Genomic DNA, 21050 nt, shown 5'->3' with positions numbered 1-21050 from the left:
CCAGTACTAAAAACAGACTTCCTTAGAGATAGTGCCAATGGTTGCATGAATTCTTTACTTTGAAAAATGGTTAAGCCAGGCCGGGTGGTGCACACCTGTAACCCTACCATTTGGTAGGCTGAGGCAGGAGAATTGCAGGTTTAAGGCCAATCTCAGCAACTTAGTGAGGTTCTCACCATCTTAGCAATACCCTGTTTCAAAATAAAAAGTAGAATAGGTGTAATTCAGAGATAAAATAAAAAATAAAAAGTAGAATAGGTATAATTTAGAGATAGAATGCCATCCTCAGTATGAAAGGGAAACAAAGTGGGGGGGATAAAATGGTAAACCTTATGTTGTTTTATTTTTTATTTTTCTTTCTTTTCTTTTCTTTCTTTTTTTTTTTTTTACATTTGTATTACCACCTTTAATGAAAGTTCTCTTTATTTTAGCTTAAGAAAATTCGATCTCTGCTTGTTGCTGGAGCTGCACAGTATGATTGCTTCTTCCAGCATTTACGGCTATTGGATGGAGCACTTAAGCTCTCTGCTAAGGACCTCAGATCCCAGGTGGTTCGAGAAGCTTGCATTACTGTGGCGTAAGTATATTTCCTTTGTGATAAGTGATTCTTACTGAATCGATTTAGTACGCTTTGATAGAGTACTCACTAAGCGAAACGGTAGCGGGGGACTCTTGAAAGGTACACATGGCGCAGTGCGAGGCGTTCAGTCTTACCCGGAGGGCCTTCCAAGACCGCGGGGAGGCCGACCAAGAGAGCAGAGCAGCGCCATTGCCTCGGAGGGATAACTCGCCAAAGTGTCAGAAAGAGTGTTAATGAAGGTGACCAGAATTCACAATACAGAATTGTGGAGAAAGAGAGACAGGAAAGGAGCTGTGAAAATCTATGTGATCATGAGCCTTGCTCAGTACCAGTCAGTGGATGTGAAAGGGTTAATCTCCGAGAAGAGGAAAGGGACTTTATGGTAAACAGCAATTCCCAGAGCTCATTCCAGGCTGGAAGAGGTTCCAGATCTGCCATCCAGAATGGAAAGACCTTGTCAAACGCCCAGGGCATGCAGTAGAGGCCCCAGAAAGGCCACCATATAGGAATAGTGCCCTGTGAGCGCTAAACTAGAAGGCCACCGCGCCCAACAAGCTTATAAAAATCAAGCTGATTCCCAGCTATGTTACCTGACTTCCAGAACAGAACTCTGAAGACAGACAGCTCCTACACACAGCTGGCACCCCCTTGCTTTTGAGTTGAGGCTCATTTTTGCCTGTGAATTGAGACACTGGGAAACCAACTTTATAACTGAACACCAGTAAGTAGGTCTGAGTACCTCTTTGAATCAAAAATCTGAATTTTGGGACTTAACTCTGTCTCGACCATGGATTTTAAGTAATATACTGTATAAATTCATTTAAGTTGATCAGTGCCTTAAACACTGTGAAAACTAAGTGATTACAGCATCTTTCCTAAATGTTTTAACAAAAATCATTAAAGTTGCATTAGTTTTTTACAGATTTGGAAAGAAGAAGGTGTCTTTAAGATTACCCAAATGGCTTTCATATGTTACAGTTTTATTTTCTTTCATTCTTCCTTCCCTTCTCCCTCTCTCTCTCTCTCTCTCTCTCTCTCTCTCTCTATCTCTATCTCTATCTCCTTTCTTTCTTTCTTTCTTTCTTTCTTTCTTTCTTTCTTTCTTTCTTTCTTTCTTTCTTTCTTTCTTTCTTTCATCTCTGGGCTACACTCCCAGAGCTGTTTTATATTTTATTTGGAAATGGCCTAAGTTGTTGAGAACCTCACTAAGTAGCTGAGGCTGGCTTTGAACCTGTGCGATCCTCCTGTCTCAGCCTCCCAAGTGCTGGAATTACAAGCGTGCGCCACCATGCTCTGCTACAGTTCTATTTTCAATCATGGAGTCTAAAGTAATTTTTCAAAGATGTCAGGGGGTATCTGTGACCAAAGATAAAAACAAAAACAAAGCCGGGCGTGGTGGCGCACGCTTGTAATCCCGCGCTTGGGAGGCAGAGACAGGAGGATCGCGGAGGTTCGAAGCCAGCCGCGCGCGCTGGCTTAGGAGACCCTGTTTCCAAATAAAAATATAAAACAGGTCTGGGAGTGTAGCCTGGAGGTTGAAGGGCTTCCAGGAACCCCAGTACCACCAAAAAAAAAAAAAACAAAAAAAAAACAAAGGGTGATGATACCATTAATACATACAGAGACTACCTTGAAGATCACTGATTTTGGTAAGATTTTGTAAAATATTTTGATCTTTAAATTGTTGAGACATCAGAAATAAAATATCTGTTTAAAAACAAAATTTAAGGCAGCCAGAGCTTATTAATTTACCCATTAGAACTAATAGAAGTTAAAATTCCCAAGTTAATTCAGTGAGAGTATGCTAACGTCTCATGGTTGTGCTGGCGCATGCCTGTAATCCAGTACTGGAGAGGCTGACACTGGGGGATCGCAGGTTTGTGGCCAGTCTTAGCAACTTAGCAAGGCCTTCCACAACTAGTGAGACCTTGCTTCAGAGTGAAAAAAATTAAATAATATAGATATGGGGCTGTAGCTCAGAGGTAGAACAACCCCAAGTTCAATCCCTAGTAACACACACACACACACACACACACACACACACACACACACACACACACAATATAATCCTATCTTTATTTTATATTAAACTATTAAAATAGTTTCTGTCTTCCTTTCTAGCCATCTTTCAACAGTTTTGGGAAACAAGTTTGATCATGGGGCTGAAGCCATCGTCCCTACGCTTTTTAATCTGGTCCCTAACAGTGCGAAGGTCATGGCGACTTCTGGATGTGCAGCCGTCAGGTTCATCATCCGGGTAGGCTCTGCCGCCTCCATCCCTCTCTGCGTGTTCAGTAGGTCACCAGTGCATTCTCAGCCCCAAGGAGGGAGATCGCTTTTGAATTACTTTTCCAGTAGCAAAAACAGTACATGATTATTGTAGTCATTATGGAACATGTAAATAATTCAGAATATTATAAAATAAACATGCCTGACCATAGACTATGATACATAGACTGTGATACATATATATGTGTAATTATAAGTGTTATAGGCAGGAAATTCTTAGTATTTGCACTCATGTATATCTTGAGGATGCCCAAAGAAACAGAGCATTTATTTAAAAAATAAAGCAGCTAAGGCCGGGCATGGTGGTGCACGCTTGTAATCCCCGTGCTTGAGAGGCGGAGACAGATCGATCGCGCTGGTTCGAAGCCAGCCTCGCTGGCGTAAGAGACCCTGTTTCCAAATATAAAAGTTAAATAAAAAATAGGTTTGGGAGTATAGCCTGTGGGAGTGTATCCCGGAGGTAAAAAAAAAAAAAAAAAAAAAAAAGAAGCTAGGGATGAGTATATGCCTGTAATCCCAGTACATTGGAAGTTGAGGCAGGAGGATCACAGGCTCTAGACCAGACTCAGTAACTTAGCAAGACCCTGTTTAGGGAAAAAAAAAAAAGAGCTATGGGTATAAGTCAGAGGTAGAATGGCCTTGGTTCAATACCCAGTACACACATACATGCATACACAAACAAATCTCTTCCCTTGAATTCTACTCTTGCATAACTAATTACTCTAGCCATTTATGTGTACGCTTTTTCAAACTTCTGTGCCTGTACAAACATGCTTGCCACAGAAATAGAGAATGCAAATGATGTGCGTGTGTGTGTACATATTTTATCACATTCATTTTATTTACCATCTTAACTGTTGTTCAACAAGTTTATTTTCACTTTCAGCAATTGGAAATCAACTATAGTTTCTTTTTGCTTCTCTTAGCTAGTGTTTAATTTTATCTAGGTCAATTCTCATTTAACTTTAATGTTTTCTCAATTTTCATTTGTATTTTTATTTTTGCATAGTTTGAAATGGCCTTTAAAATTTTTTTTTTCCCTTTACATATGGACTAAAAATTTGCTGAACTTTTGGTTCACTTTTCTTAGAAAATATTCCCTATTCAAAGCCGGGCATGATGGTGCACACTTGGAATCCCAGCATTCGGGAGGCTGAGACAAGAGGATTGCTGTTCTCGAGCAGCCTCAGCTACTTAGTGAGGCCCTTTGCAACTCAGGGAGACCCTATTTCAAAATAAAGACTAAAAAATAGGGCTGGGGATGTAGCTCTGAGGTAGAATGCCCCTGGGTTCCATCCCCAGTACTACAAAAAATAAAAAAAATTATATTCCCTATTCAGTAACTAATTGATCCATATTCAGTACCTGATTGATGTCAGAGTTTAAGATTTGACTATTGTGGACCAATTTAAGATTATTCTGAGGGACCATTTTACCTACAGCTTCCTGATGGCTTGGGACAGAGAAGTCATGGGTCTTACCATAGTTCAGTTTCTTCCTCTGTGTACTCTTGTTTCCTCTCTTCCCTCCAGCCATGTCGATCCCAAGGGCGCTGCTTAACAAATACCTTGTATACTGTACTATCCCAGAGTATGCTTCCTAGGTAGCTCAACCTATACCATTAGCTCTGAAGAAAAACAGAAAATTCACAGCTTCCAATACATACGTTTAGGTTGCTATTTTATTCTATATTGTGATCTTTTTAGTATTTGTTTCACTAAAGAAGAATATAAGAATTACTAGTAGATGGCCAGGTGCATTGGTGCATGCCTGTAATCTAATACTTGGAAGGCTGAAATAGGAGCTTCACAGATTCAAGGCCAGCATATAATAACTTAGACCTTGTTTCAAAAAAAAAAAAAAATAAGTGGACTGGGGGTATAGTTCACAGGTAGAATAATACCCTTGGATTCAACCACAAAACTTCTAATAGAAGATTATGTCTGTTGAACTTGTACCTGAACTCTAGAGAGCTGTGGTCCAGCCATTTCAAGGTGCATTCCCAGTAGTCAGAGTCTCACTGATTACCTGCTTTTATAACACCAGTTCTTATTTTCCACCAGCAGTAGCCATGCGATTCAGAAAAATGTGGTCAGTTCATGCCCAGTCTCTCTGCCCCCATCAACTCTACTGAGCTGTGTTCTTCCCAGTTATACAGTTAACTTGTTTTTGTTATATATTACTACACTACAGCTGTCTGTTTGAAACTAGATCATCATTACTTTTACTTTACTTTGTGAAAACGTTTCTTAATTTTTTAAAAAATCTCATGCATAGTTTTTGTCTTATAAAATATCTAAGTCCTACTCTAAGACAGGAGGACTACCTAAAATACACAGTATTCTCATCCTTTTCTAAACCTCTTTTTCAGCATACTCACGTACCCAGGCTTATACCTTTAATAACGAGCAATTGCACATCAAAGTCAGTTCCTGTAAGGAGGTAAGTTTTTGTTTTTTTTTTTAAAGGTTTTTTCTTCACTTTAACTTTAACATTGCTTTTTTTTTTTTTTTTTTTTTGGTGGTACTGGGGTTCCTGGAAGCCCTTCTATCTCCGGACTACACTCCCAGACCTATTTTTACATTTTTATTTGGAAACAGGGTCTCCTAAGCCAGCGCGCGCGGCTAGCTTCGAACCTGCGCGATCCTCCTGTCTCCGCCTCCCAAGCGCGGGGATGACAAGCGTGCCCACCACGCCTGGCATCATTGCATAATTTTTAATTCCTAGTTTGGTATAAAAATTGCTTGTCATTAATTTCTTAAGATTGGTTTCCAAAGAATTAGTAATAAAACATTTTCATTTAAAGGAAGCAATTATTGTGGCCACTTCCTTACAGTTCCTGGTCTTACCAAATGGCGCCTTGGTCCGTCTGGACTACCTCTTGCCTTGGTTTTCAGAGCGTCCCGAGGCAGGACTGGGCTAGAGCTCTGCAAGGACCACTGCCTGACTGTCCTGCCTCGGGTAATTATTGAACTGCTCTGAACTTGGGTGTCCGCGTGCGCTAGTAGGGCCAGTACGTCCACCTGTGGAATGCAAGAATGAGGTACATGTTAGCAGAAGTGTTAGAATAGCCTAGTGTTGGCAAGAGAATAAAAAGGTGCAGCAAAGCTGTTAGTCCCCCTCTCTTTATAATTTCTTTTTTTTCTTTCTTTTTCTTTTTTTTTGGTATGGTACTGAGTAGGAAGACATCTACCTCTGAGCTACACCCTTAGCCCTATCCTTATTTTTGTTTGTTTTGAAACCATCTTGCTAAGCTCCTCAGGATCTTGCTAAATCACCAAAGCTGGCCTCAAACCTGTGGTCCTCTTGTCTCAGCCTCCCAAGTACTAGGATTACAGGCATGCACCACCGTGCTTAGCTTGATTTCACAATGTTTAATACCACCATCAGTAATAAAGCTAGGGAGCCGGGTGTGGTGGCACATGCTTATAATCCTAGTACTTGGGAAGCAGAGACAGGAGGACCACAGATTCACAGCCAGCCTCAGCTACTTAAGTAAGACTCTCTGCAACCTAGTAAGACCCTGTTTCAAAAATAAAAAATAAAAGCCAGGCGTGGTGGCGCACACTTGTAATCCCCGCGCTTGGGAGGCTGAGACAGGCGGATCATGCAGGTTCGAAGCCAGCCTCTTAAGAGGCTTAAGAGACCCTGTCTCCATATAAAATATAAAATAGGTCTGGGAGTGTAGCCCAGAGGTAGAGGGCCCCTGGGTTCCATCCCCAGTACCACAAAAATATAAAAAAATTAAAAAAAAAATAAAGAATAAAAAATAGAGCTGGGGATGTAGCTCTGAGGTAGAATGCTCCTGGGTTCAATCCTTAGTACTGCAAAATAAAATAAAGTAGGAAGAGGTTTGTGAATTCTATACTTAAGATAATTGTTAACAGATCTTTCCTTTTTTTGAAAATTTGATAACCATATTTATCTAAGTACTTTGAATGTTAGAAGCTGAATAAAACATTATTACTTCTTTAAATGGTTGAAAGTTTTGGCAACCAAAATTTATCAGTTACCTCTCTCAAACAACAGCCCATAGGTCAAATCTGCCAACAGCCTGTTTTAGTAAAACTATAAGCAAGAATTTTTTTTTTTTAAGGTACTAGGAAGTAACCCAGGGGCATTCATACCTCTGAGCTACATCCCTGACCCTTTTTATTTTGAGTTTTGAAACAGAGCCTCCTTAGGTTGTTGAGAGTCTCACTATGCTGCCGAGACTGTCCTCAAACCTATGATCCTCTTGTCTCAGCCTCCCAAGTACTACTGGGATTATAGGCTTGTGCCACCACACCTGCTTTATTTACATTTTAAAGGATACTGTTCAAATGGGGATGGGGTGAGGACAAAGAATGTGATGCTGCAGAAACTTTATATGGTTCACAACACGTAAAATATTTACTCCCTGGTCTTTGCAGAAAAAGGTTCACTGGTCTGTCTTGTATTGAGGGCAGTGGTAGTTGGATGAACGGTAATGTGACGGAGAAGAGGGAGTTTGGGATTGCACCATAGAATTGGCTTTAGCTGTAGGGGACGTGTTGGGTGCAGTCCAGACACAGACGTCAAGTTGTGCCATGTGCTGGGGAGCTCTGGGCCACTGAGGCCAGAACACGACGCCAGGAGGCTGCAGTGGTTGAGACTGGGAGGCGGCTCACATTGGGATTGGAGACTTCAGATGTCATAAAGACAACTCAGTATCAACACTTAGGTAGTAGGAGTGTTTGACAACTATTAATTTTTAGTGAGGAGCTTAATGTCACCCAGCCTAATTTGTATTCCAGCTGTGAACAGTGATTGATGAAAAAGATGAGAAACATTGGTTTAAGTAGGAGTTGTGATCATTCATGTAAGAGAAAGGCAGAGTCTGAACTAAAGCTCTGTTGATGATGATGATGACTGAGGGAGATTTGATAAATTCAAAATATGAAGGGAGATGGTGTCACGTGATTCTTACTGAGCCCTGGAGTCAGAAGGCTAAGGTTTTAAGTCCCAGCTCTACAACTCTGTTGGAAGCTAGAGGGCTGAGGAGAAAATGTATATTAACTTGATTTAAAATCATGGATGTAGCTAGGCGTGGTAGCGCATGCTTATAATCCCAGTATTTGAGAGGCTGAGACAGGAGGATTGCAGGTTTAAGGATAGCCGTAGCTACTTAGGCCCTCCACAACTTAGTGAAAATAAAAAATAGGGCTAGGATTGTAGCTCAGAGGTAGAATGCCCCTGGGTTCCATCCCCAGTACCACAATAAATAAATCATGGATGTAAACATTTAAGAAAACAGTATAGAAATAAAGAATCTAGAATTTTCTGTCTTGGTCATTATAGTATTTTTTTATTGTATAGTACATACTAGATATTTATCTAATATTTTTAAATTAACATGAAATTTGTTAAATTTTATATTTAGCAAACATTTTAAAGTTAAAGTTATAGGGAACTCTTTGAGTCCTTTTGAACTATTTGGCATAGAAATAGTTGGGTCATTAAAATATCCCACACTTAGGAACCCCAGTACCACACACACACACAAAAAAATCCCACACTTATGATATCTAAAACATGTCTTTTGCTTTAACGCAGGAGTAAACTGCAGTATTATAAAAGAAAATATTCATGTCTTTCTTAATACAACATTTAACTGTACCTTAACTTGTTTTCCAGGCGTTCCTTTGAGTTTTTAGATTTATTGTTGCAAGAGTGGCAGACTCATTCATTGGAAAGGTACGCATCGCCCTCCCTGCCGCTGCCCCCACTGCCACCAGTTTTTTAAAAGCTGATGGTATTGGTTTCGCATTATTTCTCATTTTGCCTTAAAGTTTATTTGTACTGGTTTCCTTTAGAGCTGTCATGTTGTGTTCCTCCTGACCATCAGAGCTGTGAAGAATATGCTTTTCTTCTGTCTGGAGTGGCGAGTTTTTAGTAGAAGGGGTTATATAGGGTGCTCCAAGCCGAATTGAGCAGGATTTAAAAATATAACTCTCTTCATGTAAGATAGGCTTCCTGAACTGCAATCCATCAGATTGTGTATAGTTTAAGATGGAAGGAAGGAACTTCCTTTTACAGGAAGGAGATTTTTTTTTTTTTTTTTTTTTAAGAGATAGGTATTCGTTTCTCCACACCAACTGTTGGTGTCTTTGGGCAAGTAATACACAGTGTGCCAGCTCATGTAGCTGGGAGAAGCGAAAGGAAAACGTGGCCAGCACGTTGGTCACCGACTCTCACTAGTGCGGGTTAATTAAACAGAATCATGGGTTTCATTGTAGTATGTCTGTACATGCAAAAAGCATATTTGATCATTGGTCACCAGTTTTTTGCATAGCTATATTATTACTTTCAAGTTTGAGAAACATTAGAGGTAGCCTTTATTTACTTTGCTGATTTTCTGTTTTCAAGGGAAATCCTTAAATCTCTTCACAGCTGTTTCTTTCTTTCTTTTAATTTTATTTATATATATATATATATATATATATATATATATATATACCAATATATATATATATATTGGTATATATATATATTGGTGGTACTGGGGGTGAAACCCAGGGGCTTTTCTACCTCCAGGCTATACTCCCAGACCTATTTTATATATTATTTGGAAACAGATTCTCATTAAGTATCTGAGGCTGGCTCCAAACCTGTGCAATCCTCCTGTCTTAGCCTCCCAAGCGCGGGGAAGGGTGAACCACTACACCCGGCTTCACAGCTCATTTTTAAAATATAATTAATTATTTAAGGTGGGCGTGAAATAACTTCAAGTTTTCTTTAAGTTCTTTTGACCCAGCTCCTATTCAGCTTGGTCAGAACAGAATGGATCGTACTCTTAGCAAATCATTTTCTACAGAGCTGGGTTACTGAGGAAACACACAGAAGGCTCTTTTCCCTTTCAAATTCATTAAAAACTTAAAATTTAGGTACTATAATATATATATATTATTAGGATCCTATAAAAATAATTCTTTTCAGCCAGGAGTGGTGGCACACGCTTGTAATCCCTGGCTTGGGAGGCGGAGACAGGAGGATCGCGCAGGTTCGAAGCCAGCCGCGCTGGCTTAAGAGACCCTGTTTCCAAATAGAAAGTATAAAATAGGTCTGGGAGTGTAGCCTGGAGGTAGAAGGGCTTCCAGGAACCCCAGTACCACCAAAAAGATAAATTATTATTATTATTATTATTATTTTCAGATTTATAGTAATTGGATTGTCAGAAGGAAACCATAGGTAACCTACTGTTGGAAACCCTGCAGTCTTAGATTTATTATTGCTCGCTAATCTTTTTACCTCTTCCACTCCTTGTGATGGGTGTGTGACAGAGAGTGAGTATCATTTGTGGTGCATACGGAGCTGTATCCATGAACCTGAAGATGTGTTTATCCCATAGACACGCAGCTGTTTTGGTTGAAACCATTAAGAAGGGAATTCATGATGCTGATGCTGAGGCCAGACTGGAGGCAAGAAAGTGAGTCTGTGGAGGATTTGGTGATACTCTGAACACACTTTGGTCTCTCTCTCTCTCTCTCTTTTTTTTTTTTCTTCTTTTTTTTACAGGTCTGGGAACAGAACCTAGGGGCATTCTACCTTAGAGCTATACCCCCTGCCCTATTTTTTATTCTTTATTTTGAAACAGGGTCTCACTGAGTTACAGAGGGCCTCACTAAGTAGCCGAGGCTGTCTGCAGACTGTGATCCTCCGGTCTCAGCCTCCCGAATGCTGGGATTACAAGCACGCACCACCACGCCCGGGTGGTTTTAATCTCTTTTTTAAAGGAATGGTGTTGAGAGAATAAAAGTATCAGAAGTGTTCCCAGTATTCTACTTGACTAGCTCTTCAGTAGAATTGAGATTGATTTTATCTATTAAATCTGTACAAGTCAGGAATAGTGGCATTTGCCTGTAATCTTAGTGAGACCCTGTTTCAAAATAAATAAATAAAAGGTTCTGGGAATGTAGCTCAGAGGTAGAATGCCCCTGAGTTTAGTTCCCAGTACCAAAATTAAAAATAAAAATCTGTATAAGAGAGGTTGTCCTGTTGCCCATTGTCAATTGTGTAATCATGAGTCTTCTTGTGTTATCATGACCTGTGCACTTTTATTGTGAATCAGAGGAGCTGTCATTAGTTGAGCATGTCCCACATACCCAGGGTGACAAGTAGCGTTTGCAGCGTGTTACGTTCTCATCTTTACGACGATCCTGCAGAGGTGGTGCTACCTCTGTGGGTGGCGACTGGAGTCTGGAGGTTTGGCGGCTCACATTAAACCGTAGGTGGTACGGCCTGAGGTCTGTTTTCTCCGAATCCTCAGTCTTCCCACCGGAACTTGTTTAGACTGTATCCTACCTGATACCTAGTGATGTGTTAGCAGCCTGTGAGCTCATCTTCCCCCTTCTCGAACATATACATTTTACTGAAGTCTAATCATGGAAAGCTATTACTTCTTGTGCTTTTCTTTTTCTTTTGATTATAGGACATATATGGGTCTTAGAAACCACTTCCCTGGTGAAGCTGAAACATTATATAATTCCCTTGAGCCATCTTATCAGAAAAGCCTTCAGTCTTACTTGAAGAGTTCTGGCAGCGTAGCGTCTCTTCCACAGTCAGACCGGTCCTCATCCAGCTCGCAGGAAAGCCTCAAGTAAGTCATACAGTGGTGCCTACTCGTCTCTGTGTCTCCCTGCGGCCCCAGAGCTCCCTGAATTGAAACGTTGACTGCTGCTTTCACCCAGAGCCTTGAAAAGGGGGGCTCCCGTAGACTTGGGGTTTTGGTCTTTTGTCTCGTGGTTTGAATCTCATGCCAGCTTAACTCGTTCTCTTTGGGTAAAGAGGTTGGTGATTCATATTTTGTTTCTGTGTTTGTGTCTCAACATCTAGGAAGCACTGATTAAGTATGATAAAAGTATTCCTGCAGTAAGTGGCCCTTTCCAGGACACTATAGTAGAGAAATTGGCAATGGGCATTCAGAAGTTGTCTTCAGAGTACTTAGACAACTCTGTGCAACTGGTCAGAAGTACACTGCTTTCCTTCCTGCCTTTGGCACAGCTTAAGGATTTCAGAAATCCATAATGGGGCAAAATCATTTCCCCTTTCACTTCACTGTAACTCTATTCTCATCTTGATTTGCTGTTTCAAATCCTTACTGCTTTGATGGCAGTAACTACTTTTTCTCTCTCTAGTCCTGTGAGGTTGCCAAAAATGTTTGATGCCTTTCTACTTTGTATGGCTCTGTCCATCTTCATGGCCCCATGCCTTGTGCCACATTATCTGCATATTGCCTGGGGGAAGAGCTACTCACAAATGTCAGTCTACCACTGTAATTTCTTTCTTTTGTACCTCGACTTCCCACAAAGGTTGCCGGTTGCCTAGGCAACTCTGATGCAGGACTAGGATTAGTGCTTACACTGATGCACCTAGGACATGAAATTCTAACAGGGCACTCACAGGGTGGTGTGAATGTTGTACTAAAGTTCGGTTGCTTACAAATTTTCAAAATAAAAACAGATAGGGCCTGATTTTTAAAAATCATTACAGTAGGAATAAGTTTACCTAAACCTCTGTTTAAACTTCTCTTTGAACTTCTACACATACTTCTATTTAGGTTTGTGATCAGTTTCTCACCTCAGGTGAACTGTCTTTGTTGATTTTTTCCTTTTGCTCCTGTTTTACTTAACTGTGTTCAAACTTTAAAGTGCGCGTGAGGTGCCTCAAAGTCACGTTACCATTCAGAGCCTGAGTCGGCAGCTCCATGGCGGAGCCTGAATTGTGCGTGTTTTACATGCTGCTGTGTGAAGTCAGCACCGTCTACAGACTGTATTTAGAGTTGCTAGGATCTAAAGAAGATATTTTATCTGACTCTAGTATAACTTTTATAAACATAAACCACTTTAAATTTTGTACACCTTGAAGTGGTCTGCCTAGATCTTAAGAGAGCAGTTATAAAGTAATATATTAGGCCTAGAACCACTACCAAATTTACCATTTAATTGCAGTATATAACTTAATATTTTTCTATTGTCTGGCTTTAACCTTTTTGGGGGTTTTGTTTCTAAACTCTTCTCCCACTTTTAAAACATACTTTGTGACTCCCCATAGTATACTTGGATGGTTTATTTATCTACGGGCTCCAGAGTCCCATTGTAATTAAAGGCAAATAATTTTAAAAGAAATTTTAAAGGATGTGATGGGCTCTTTGAGATAGAGTCATTTTGTTAACATTCTCTAAATGTTATCCTCGGCAGTAGTTCTTAGTTTTTGTCCACGTGGGAACGCTCGGTAGTCCTGAGTGCACCGGGGAGTGTGTTACTGCACACCAGAGGAACCGTTGATGACCACAGCCACGAGGAGTGAGGGGAGAGGGGCTTTGGCTATGCCGAGTTGCCTGTGTGCCCGTGGGAACACCACCTCCTTCTCTGAGTAAATGTCTCAAGTGCAGGTGGTAGATAGTCCCAGAATTGAGTCCTCCGTGGCCGTGATGTGTGCCGAGGAGCAGCGTGAAGAGCAGTCATTCTGGTCATTCGAGACTTTCCATTTCTCCCCACTGTCAGTTATTGTATAGCTGCTGTACCGCTCACGGATTCACCACTGATACTTGATGACTTATGCTTGAGAACAAGTGTTCTAAAGTGATTTTTATTTTAAAAGAAAGTTAAAATGAGAAGCTTCTCAGCTTTTCTGAACACTGGTATTTCATTAGTAGTTTTGTTAGTTATCAGAGCAATGATAAGCCAAGTCTTCTTACTAAAAGCATTTCCTTTTACTTTGCAGTCGCCCTTTTTCTTCCAAATGGTCTACAGCAAACCCGTCAGCTGTGGCTGGAAGAGGTAATTGCCTTCTAAGTAAGAGTCGTAGCTTATTTTATCTCTAAGCAGTAGTCCTCAGACTGTTTGGATGAGATCAACAGTGAGACAACTTGTTTTCATAACCCAGCGCCACGCACGTATATGGTACCTGCGGATATCTGCATGCGCAGTACACTGTGGTTCCATGAAGCGGGGTTTACCTTTCCCGTGATGCACTCTTTTCTCTTGTGTGACATTTCTTTAAAATGTTAGCCATGACCCACTCCATTGAACACACAGTGTATTAATGGGTTGTGAATCACAGTTTATAAACTCTTCTCTTTTAAAACTGAAAAGCTCGCTGGAGATGGTGGTATGTGCTTGTAATTCCAGTACTTGGGAGGCTGACACAGGAGGATCCCAGGTTCCCAGCCAGCCTCGGCACCTTAGTGAGGCCCTCTGCAACTTAGTGAGAGCCTGCTGTAAAGTAAAAAGAATAAACCAGGGCTGAGGGTGTAGCTCAGAAGTACAATGCCCCTGGGTTCAATCCCCAGTACCACACACACACAAAAGAACCTGAAAAACTAAATCAGAAATTTAGTTACTTACTTTGCATTACCTAAGTGTAGCAGAACCACCATTAACTTTAGACTTTTCCTATTTCTGTCCTCTTTTTTAAAATTTTGATAATAAAACATAATCCTGCTTCCAGGTATTTAGCTTACCTAGCACTTCATCTTTATAAATCAGTCACACACGTCTCATCTGCACATAGTCCTATTTTACAGTCAGCATTGGCCACTTTTCCTGTTTCTCAGGAGAGGAAAATGTGGCAGAGGAATCCTGAAAACTGAGGACGTGCAGATGTGTCAGAATTCACAGTGAAGCAGTCTGGAGCCAGGCGTGGCGGTGCAAGCTTGGAATCCCAGTACTGAGGCGGCTGGGCAGCCTCAGCTACTTAGTGAGGTCTTTTGCAGCTTAGTGAGACCTTATTTCTAAATAAATGAAAAGTTAGGCTGGGGATGTAGCTCAGGTAGAATGCCCCTGGGTTTAATCTCTGGTATCACAAAAAGAAAACCTCTCTGTACTGCGCACTTGGCCACTGCTTCCTTGTTCTTTTTTTTTTTTTTTTTTTTTTTGGTTCTGGGGGTGGAACATTCGACCTCTGAGCTACACCCCAGCCCTATTTTTTATTCTTTATTTTAAAACAGGGTCTCACTGAGTTGCAGAGGGCCTCACTAAGTAGCTGAGGCTGTCCGCGAACCGCGATCCTCCGGTCTCAGCCTCCCGAATGCTGGGATGACAAGCTGCGCCACCACGCCCGGCTGCTTCCTTGTTCTGTATGTCATAATCGGTCACTAGCTCATGATGGCTTCACGTCTGTGTCATTTTCAAGTTGTTTGCAGTGGTTTGAACGACACAGACTCCCTTTGCTTTGTCTTCCAGTGTCAGCAGGCGGCACCAAAGCCAGCTCCCTTCCAGGAAGCCTGCAGCGTTCACGGAGTGACATCGATGTGAACGCTGCTGCTGGTGCCAAGGCGCACCATGCTGCCGGACAGGCCGTGAGGAGTGGGCGGCTGGGCGCCGGTGCCCTGAATCCCGGCTCCTACGCATCCCTAGGTAAGGGGCTGGTTGTGGGAGACAGCACAGTGCCCTCCTCCTGTCTCGGTGGGCACTGATGTGTCCTGATCGTTCCTATGCCATTCTTTCTAGCGGGGATAATCCATGTTTTAATATGATTCTGCACTGGGGGCACCATTCTGGTATCTCTTGAGCTGCCTTGTTCCCACTTTTCCCCCTTGTCCTCCACCTCCTCCTCTTGATCGAAGAAGCAGTCCTTGACTCCACTGATTGCCACGGAACCCTCCCAACTGCATTTCAGCCGCACCCAACCACTCGTTACCAAGAAGGTTTTGGGAGGGCGTTGGCCTTGTCGCCAGCTCTCTATGATTCCAGTTATGTGAAATGACTAGAATAGCTTCATCTACAGCATCACAGGGCCCAGGAGTGGGAGGAGTAGAAAGGGATAGCCAGCGGGTACGGGATTTATATCGAGATGAGGGCAGTTTTCTGAAACTTGCAGCAGCGAGGATCGTGCAACCCTGTGACTATACTAAAAGCACTGAGTTGTATACTATACGAGGGTGACTTTTATTACATACATGCATTATCGCTCAATTTTTAAAGCGGGAAGGAAACGTGAAAGAAAAAAACCCGTTCATCCTCAGCCTTAAAAATAAATGTTGTATTGAATACTATTGTTTTAATACAGATAAAAAAGATTTTATTTAAAATATTTTAATGTAAACTAGAAAACCAATTTATTTTCATAAGAAAGCCTGTAACAGTGCTGTGAGATTGACTTACTTGGTTTATTTGGGTTGTTTGAGGTTTAAATTATATGTTGGTTTTATTATTATGTGGGAAAGGTGTTTCTCTCTTCTCTTGTCTGTGTCTGGCTCAGGTTCAGGCTGAGGGGCTGTCATCTGCTGCCTGCGGATTTCCTCCCCGGGGTTAGAGCAGAGGAGGTCTCGTTCTTCCTCTCCTCTTTCCTTTCTGCCTGCCTCACCCACTCAGTAGTGCCACCTCCTTATACACTTGCAAACGCTGGACTGTTCTCGTCTCCTTTGAGCCTTGCTCATTGTGACTGAACGTATGTGATTCAGAAGGAATATTTTCTTCTTTGCTAGCGGACACGTAGCCTTTGAAAGCGTCCTGCTAGGACCAGTGACCCGGAGGTTTATGTCTGTCTTGTGAATCTTTCAAGCAGTGGCTAAGGAGTGAGCAAATAAAGATTTGATGTATTTTGTGCAACTTTGAGTTTGTAGTCCCTGTGAGCTCTCAGATGGCAGTGCTTAGGAAACAGTTGGGATATCAAGATCTGTCAGTATTAAACTCCGGGCCGGGCGTGGTGGCGCTCGCTAGTCATCCCAGCATTCGGGAGGCAGAGACTGGAGGATCGCGGTTCGAGGCCAGCCTCAGCTACTTAGTGAGGCCCTCTGCAACTCAGTGAGACCCTGTTTCAAAATAAAGAATAAAACATAGGGCTGGGGTGTAGCTCAGGGTGGAATGCAAAAAAAAAAAAATTAAAATCTATACATTTCATAAAGAGTTGCCACTTGTTTATTTTTGTTTTGGTTTCCCTAAAGTCTTGAATCCTTTGGCAGGGGTCAGGAGTGTTCTAAAATTTGCCCTTTGGGGCCAGGATGCAGCTCAGTGACAAAAGCGCCCTGCTTTGCAGGTATGGCGCTCTAGGTTCAATCCCCGGTTCCAAAAAGACAAACAAAAAGAATCCTTTTTGTTTAAATTGTTAAAAAATAAGCTAAAATTTATCCTTTAACTTCCTAGAGAGGAAACTCGGTGCAGTACGAGGTAGTTGAGAGTGTGTGTTAAGGAAACCCCTGTGTATGTGTGCGTGCCTGTGATATTCTCAGTGGCGTTGCTCGTATAGAAAGGGCCACAGATGGTTTCAGTGAAGTCAGATAGATAGAAGTCACATCTCGGCTGGTTGAGGAAGAAGTTAGAAGGAGAATCTATATAAATCACTCCTGTGTCTGATGGCCAGGAAGAGGGATGAATGATCACTATAGGAATGTCTAGTTCAAGGCTCAGGAACGGATTGATTTTTGTTTAAGAGTGGTGGAATTCAGTATACTTGTATGCTAAAGCTGTGTGGCAGTAGAGAAGATGGTGACGCTCCCACGGAAGCCTGGGGGTGGATATACAGAGCCCCGGTAGCTTGGGAGTTAGCGTGGGGTGTTGAAGGGGTACTGGTTTCACTGAGGTAGAAGGGAAGGAGGTAGTAGATTTGGATGTGATATTTGTAGGGGATGGATATTAAGAGTGTGATCAGAAAGCCAGGTGTGATGGTGCATGCCTGTAATCCTATTACTTGGGAGGCTAGGACAGGAGGGTCACAAGTTCAAGACCAGCCTCAGCAACTTAGACTTTCAACAACCTTGGGGGAGACCCTTTTTCAAAAAAACAAAAAGAGGGGTTGGGGGGGTCAGGGTATAGCTCAGAGTTAGAACACCCCTGGATTTGATCACCAGTACCAAATAAAATGTGATCTGGGAAGCTGTAATATTTACCCACACGTTTGGGAACTTACTGAAAGGACTCACTCACAGTCTCAGGCAGCCGTACTCATGATAGGCTTAGCAGAGAAGGATGTAGGCAGAGTGAGCAAGGGAAGGAGACCTGACAGATAGTGCGGAGTCACCTGCGCGCAGGCTCCAGTGCTCCCTCCCCGGGGTGGGGTGGGGCTGCTCCTCCCCCACAGTGCAGCCAGCCGTGAGGCCCAGGGTTTGTGTTCAGGGAAACTTGCCCACGACTTCTCCTTCAGGGTGGAGTGGGCAGTGAGGGACACAGGCACTCTGCTTGCATAATCAGCGACACTTAGCAGAACTCCAGGCTTGCAGAAGGAAGCAGATATTCACCAGACATCACCATTTGCAAAAACAGTTTAGACAACCAGTGTACCACAGTTGGGTGCCCCGCCCTCACTTAAAATAGCCCTATCGTAGCCAGGCAGGGTGGTGCACACTTGTAATCTCAGAACGTGTGAGGCTGAGGCAGGAGGATCTCAGGCTCCTGGCCAGCCTCAGCTACTTAATGAGACTCTGTTTCAAAATAAAAGAATAAAAATAGGACTGGGAGTATAATTCAGAGGTAGAATGCCCCTGGGTTCCATCCCCCGTACAACCAAAAAAAATTAAAAAGCATTGCTACTCTAGGAGATACTCAAAACCAAGTTGCCAGCGGCCAGCTGCAGGAGGAACCTCTTAAGAGCAACACCAATCCTGGTGTTAACTCTCCCTGCCAGGTCCCAGCCTCAGTAGTGCCAGTATGCAAGAGTGCATGGTGGTGTGCTCTTCCCTATCAGCAACAGAATAGAGGAAGTGAAGTGTTAGCTTGATCCAGAAGGAGGTTATAGGGGCTGAACGCTCCAAGTAAAGATGGAGGTGGGTAAGCAGCAGGGCCGCACACAGCATGCCTGAGCAGCGGATTCTGTTCCTTTAAAAACGGTCTCTAGGGATTATAAAATTATTTTTTCCTAATATACTAAGTTTTCCTCTGTTCTTTGCTTGTGCTTTCATCAAAGAGGATACTTCTGACAAGATGGATGGTAAGAACTTGCTTTTCTACTTCTACTGTGCACCTGTGTGGCTTTGGGTCCTTTATCGTATCCTTCCTTACTCTCCTCCAAATTTCTGAAAATATCCTACTTATTTACCAAGAATCTTAATATGAAGATGGCTACACGATTGGTTGAATTTGATGCTAAGTGTACCCATTTTTAGATTTTTCCAGTCTACTCAAATAGTAGGTTACCATTTGTTATAATTTGAATCACTTATATTAAACATTTTACCTGGGCTCTCAGAAATACGCCTCCAAATATTTTCAAGCCCTTGTCTTCCTCTACAGTATTGGGTCTAGAAGAGTGAAGCGGAGCCTCATAGTCTGTTATTCAGCACTTCAGTTCACTGATTCTGATGCAGAGAGACAGACGACGTATGCCACATGTTCAAAGGCAAATGCACGTCATAGAAGCTGTTTTTTAACAGTGAATTTTAAACTCATATTTAATCAAAACTGAACTTTAAGCTTTGCCCCTTTCATTTCTACATTCAGATGATTATAGTATATTTGTAGTTGCTTGGCTCAGTAACAAATCTGTATGTTTTTTTGTCTGATACTAGACAGCATATTGTCCATACTTTATGAGATCCCATAATTTATAGACATTTGAGCCTTTTTAGAAAACTCATAATAAAAAACTGCAATATGTGTTACTTTATCATATCTAGAAAAAATTGAGATACTTTCTTTTTCTATCAATTATTATATAAACTCTAAAAATTGACCTAGCATATTTGATATTTTAATGAAATGGAACATTTACTTTTCAGTTGAGTGTATATAAAGTTATGTTAGTCGCTCTTTTTTGTAAGATTAAGGTATTTCATAAAAATTTATTGAATGAAATGATAGACATCAAGAGATGGTATCTGTATATCAAACCCTCAATTATCCCTTCTAACATTGATATTCCTGGAAAACTAGAAGTGTTTTTTAATCACTTTCCCATCAAAACTTTTCCTTTTGGGATCAGAACTACCAGCCTGTTTGAGGAGTCACCTTTATTATGTGATGTGGCACTCCCTCTGATGTTCAGCCCTGCATTTAAAAAATGCACATACAGGAAATGTGTCTCATACCTGGACATGGAGGTGCGCGCTTATAATCCCAGCACTTGGGAGGCTGAGACAGGAGGTGTGCAGGTTCATGGACAGCCTCAGCTACTAAAGCTCTGTTTCAAAATAAAGAATTTAAAAAATAGGGTTAGGGGTTTAGCTCAGAGGAAGAATGCCCCTGGGTTCAATCTCCAGTTCTGGGAAAAAAAAGAAAAAGAAAAGAGCATATGTCTTATTGCCCTTCATTAGTAGCGAATTAGGATGTTTGTAGTTGGTCATTTCTGGTATATTTCACTGACATCTTTTGAGTACACATGAATATTGGCTAAGTCGCTGGTAAATCATATCCCTAGGCCTTTGGCTTTGTATATGCTTTGATAAATGTCCTGGGCAAGTGAGCCCTGGGTTGTGGATTCCACATTTGCCTGTTGTTTTTTTCTAGTTCTTTTATACACTGCCTTTCGAAAAGGCACAGGAAACATTTCTACTCTCTTATATATTAAAAAAAAAAAACTTTACTTGCAAAGAAGAGTAATTACAAAGTTGTGTCTTTCTTCAGTGATTAATTTTTCTGTTTCCCCCACCATTTCAAAATTTAAGAATGAACTTGAATGAATTTAGAAGAAAGAAGTGTGGGCTCTAGAACTTTGCCATTTTTCAGTTGTCTAGTTTCAGCTTTTGTGTGCTGTGAATCAGGTTCTCTCAAATCTTGTCTTCCTCAAAATGAACTCTTTTCAAAGGTAATTTAAGTCTGTCAGACCGAAAGTCATTTTTTGTTCTCACCTTTTCCTTCAACTCTCGGGTGGGGGTTCTGAGGTAGCAGCATTGGAAGAATTTGTTGAAATATATATTTTGTTTTATTTCTCTTATTTAGGAACAGCATCTGAAGATGGTAAGAATTATACATTTTGCTAGTAACACAAATACCTCTACATCATTACTGTTTCATTGGTAGGAATTAAATATTAACTCTAAAATAGGCTCATTTATTTGCAAATCTTTATAATTCACTAGCTACGGTAGTTTCTACATTCCGCATTTACTTTGTTAGTTACATGTGTGGATTTTTTTGTTTTTTAATTCTTCAGCCATTTTGCTTTGTATCTTGGATCATCTCATGCTGGAAAAACATAATCGCCTAACATGCTTACTAATTAGTACAGAATTAGTACCTGATTTTAGTTTTTCCCCAATAATGATATTAAAATGCTCTTTTGTTATTTT

General features: G+C 41.4%; 1 protein-coding gene across 30 annotated transcripts in view; it reads left to right on the top strand.

Annotated features, from left to right (window-relative positions):
* Positions 1-21050, top strand: part of CLASP2 (cytoplasmic linker associated protein 2) — a gene marked incomplete at both ends in the record, with an annotated part of 157017 nt that overhangs the window by 71930 nt on the left and 64037 nt on the right. For 25 of the 30 annotated variants that reach the window (XM_080715622.1, XM_080715619.1, XM_080715644.1 and 22 more), the window contains 10 exons: positions 432-577; positions 2702-2837; positions 5241-5311; positions 8525-8584; positions 10239-10316; positions 11319-11486; positions 13613-13668; positions 15073-15246; positions 18731-18754; positions 20701-20718. In XM_080715622.1, the coding sequence (XP_080571748.1) occupies positions 432-577; positions 2702-2837; positions 5241-5311; positions 8525-8584; positions 10239-10316; positions 11319-11486; positions 13613-13668; positions 15073-15246; positions 18731-18754; positions 20701-20718 (931 nt within the window). Of the gene's footprint in view, positions 1-431; positions 578-2701; positions 2838-5240; positions 5312-8524; positions 8585-10238; positions 10317-11318; positions 11487-13612; positions 13669-15072; positions 15261-18730; positions 18755-20700; positions 20719-21050 lie in introns of all 30 variants that reach the window. The other 5 variants (XM_080715624.1, XM_080715620.1, XM_080715623.1 and 2 more) reach the window with 3 other exon arrangements.

The sequence above is a fragment of the Muscardinus avellanarius genome, assembly GCF_963383645.1.
Source record: "Muscardinus avellanarius genome assembly, chromosome: 18".
NCBI classification, from domain to species: domain Eukaryota; kingdom Metazoa; phylum Chordata; class Mammalia; order Rodentia; family Gliridae; genus Muscardinus; species Muscardinus avellanarius.
This window is presented reverse-complemented; position numbering and strand designations above follow the sequence as displayed.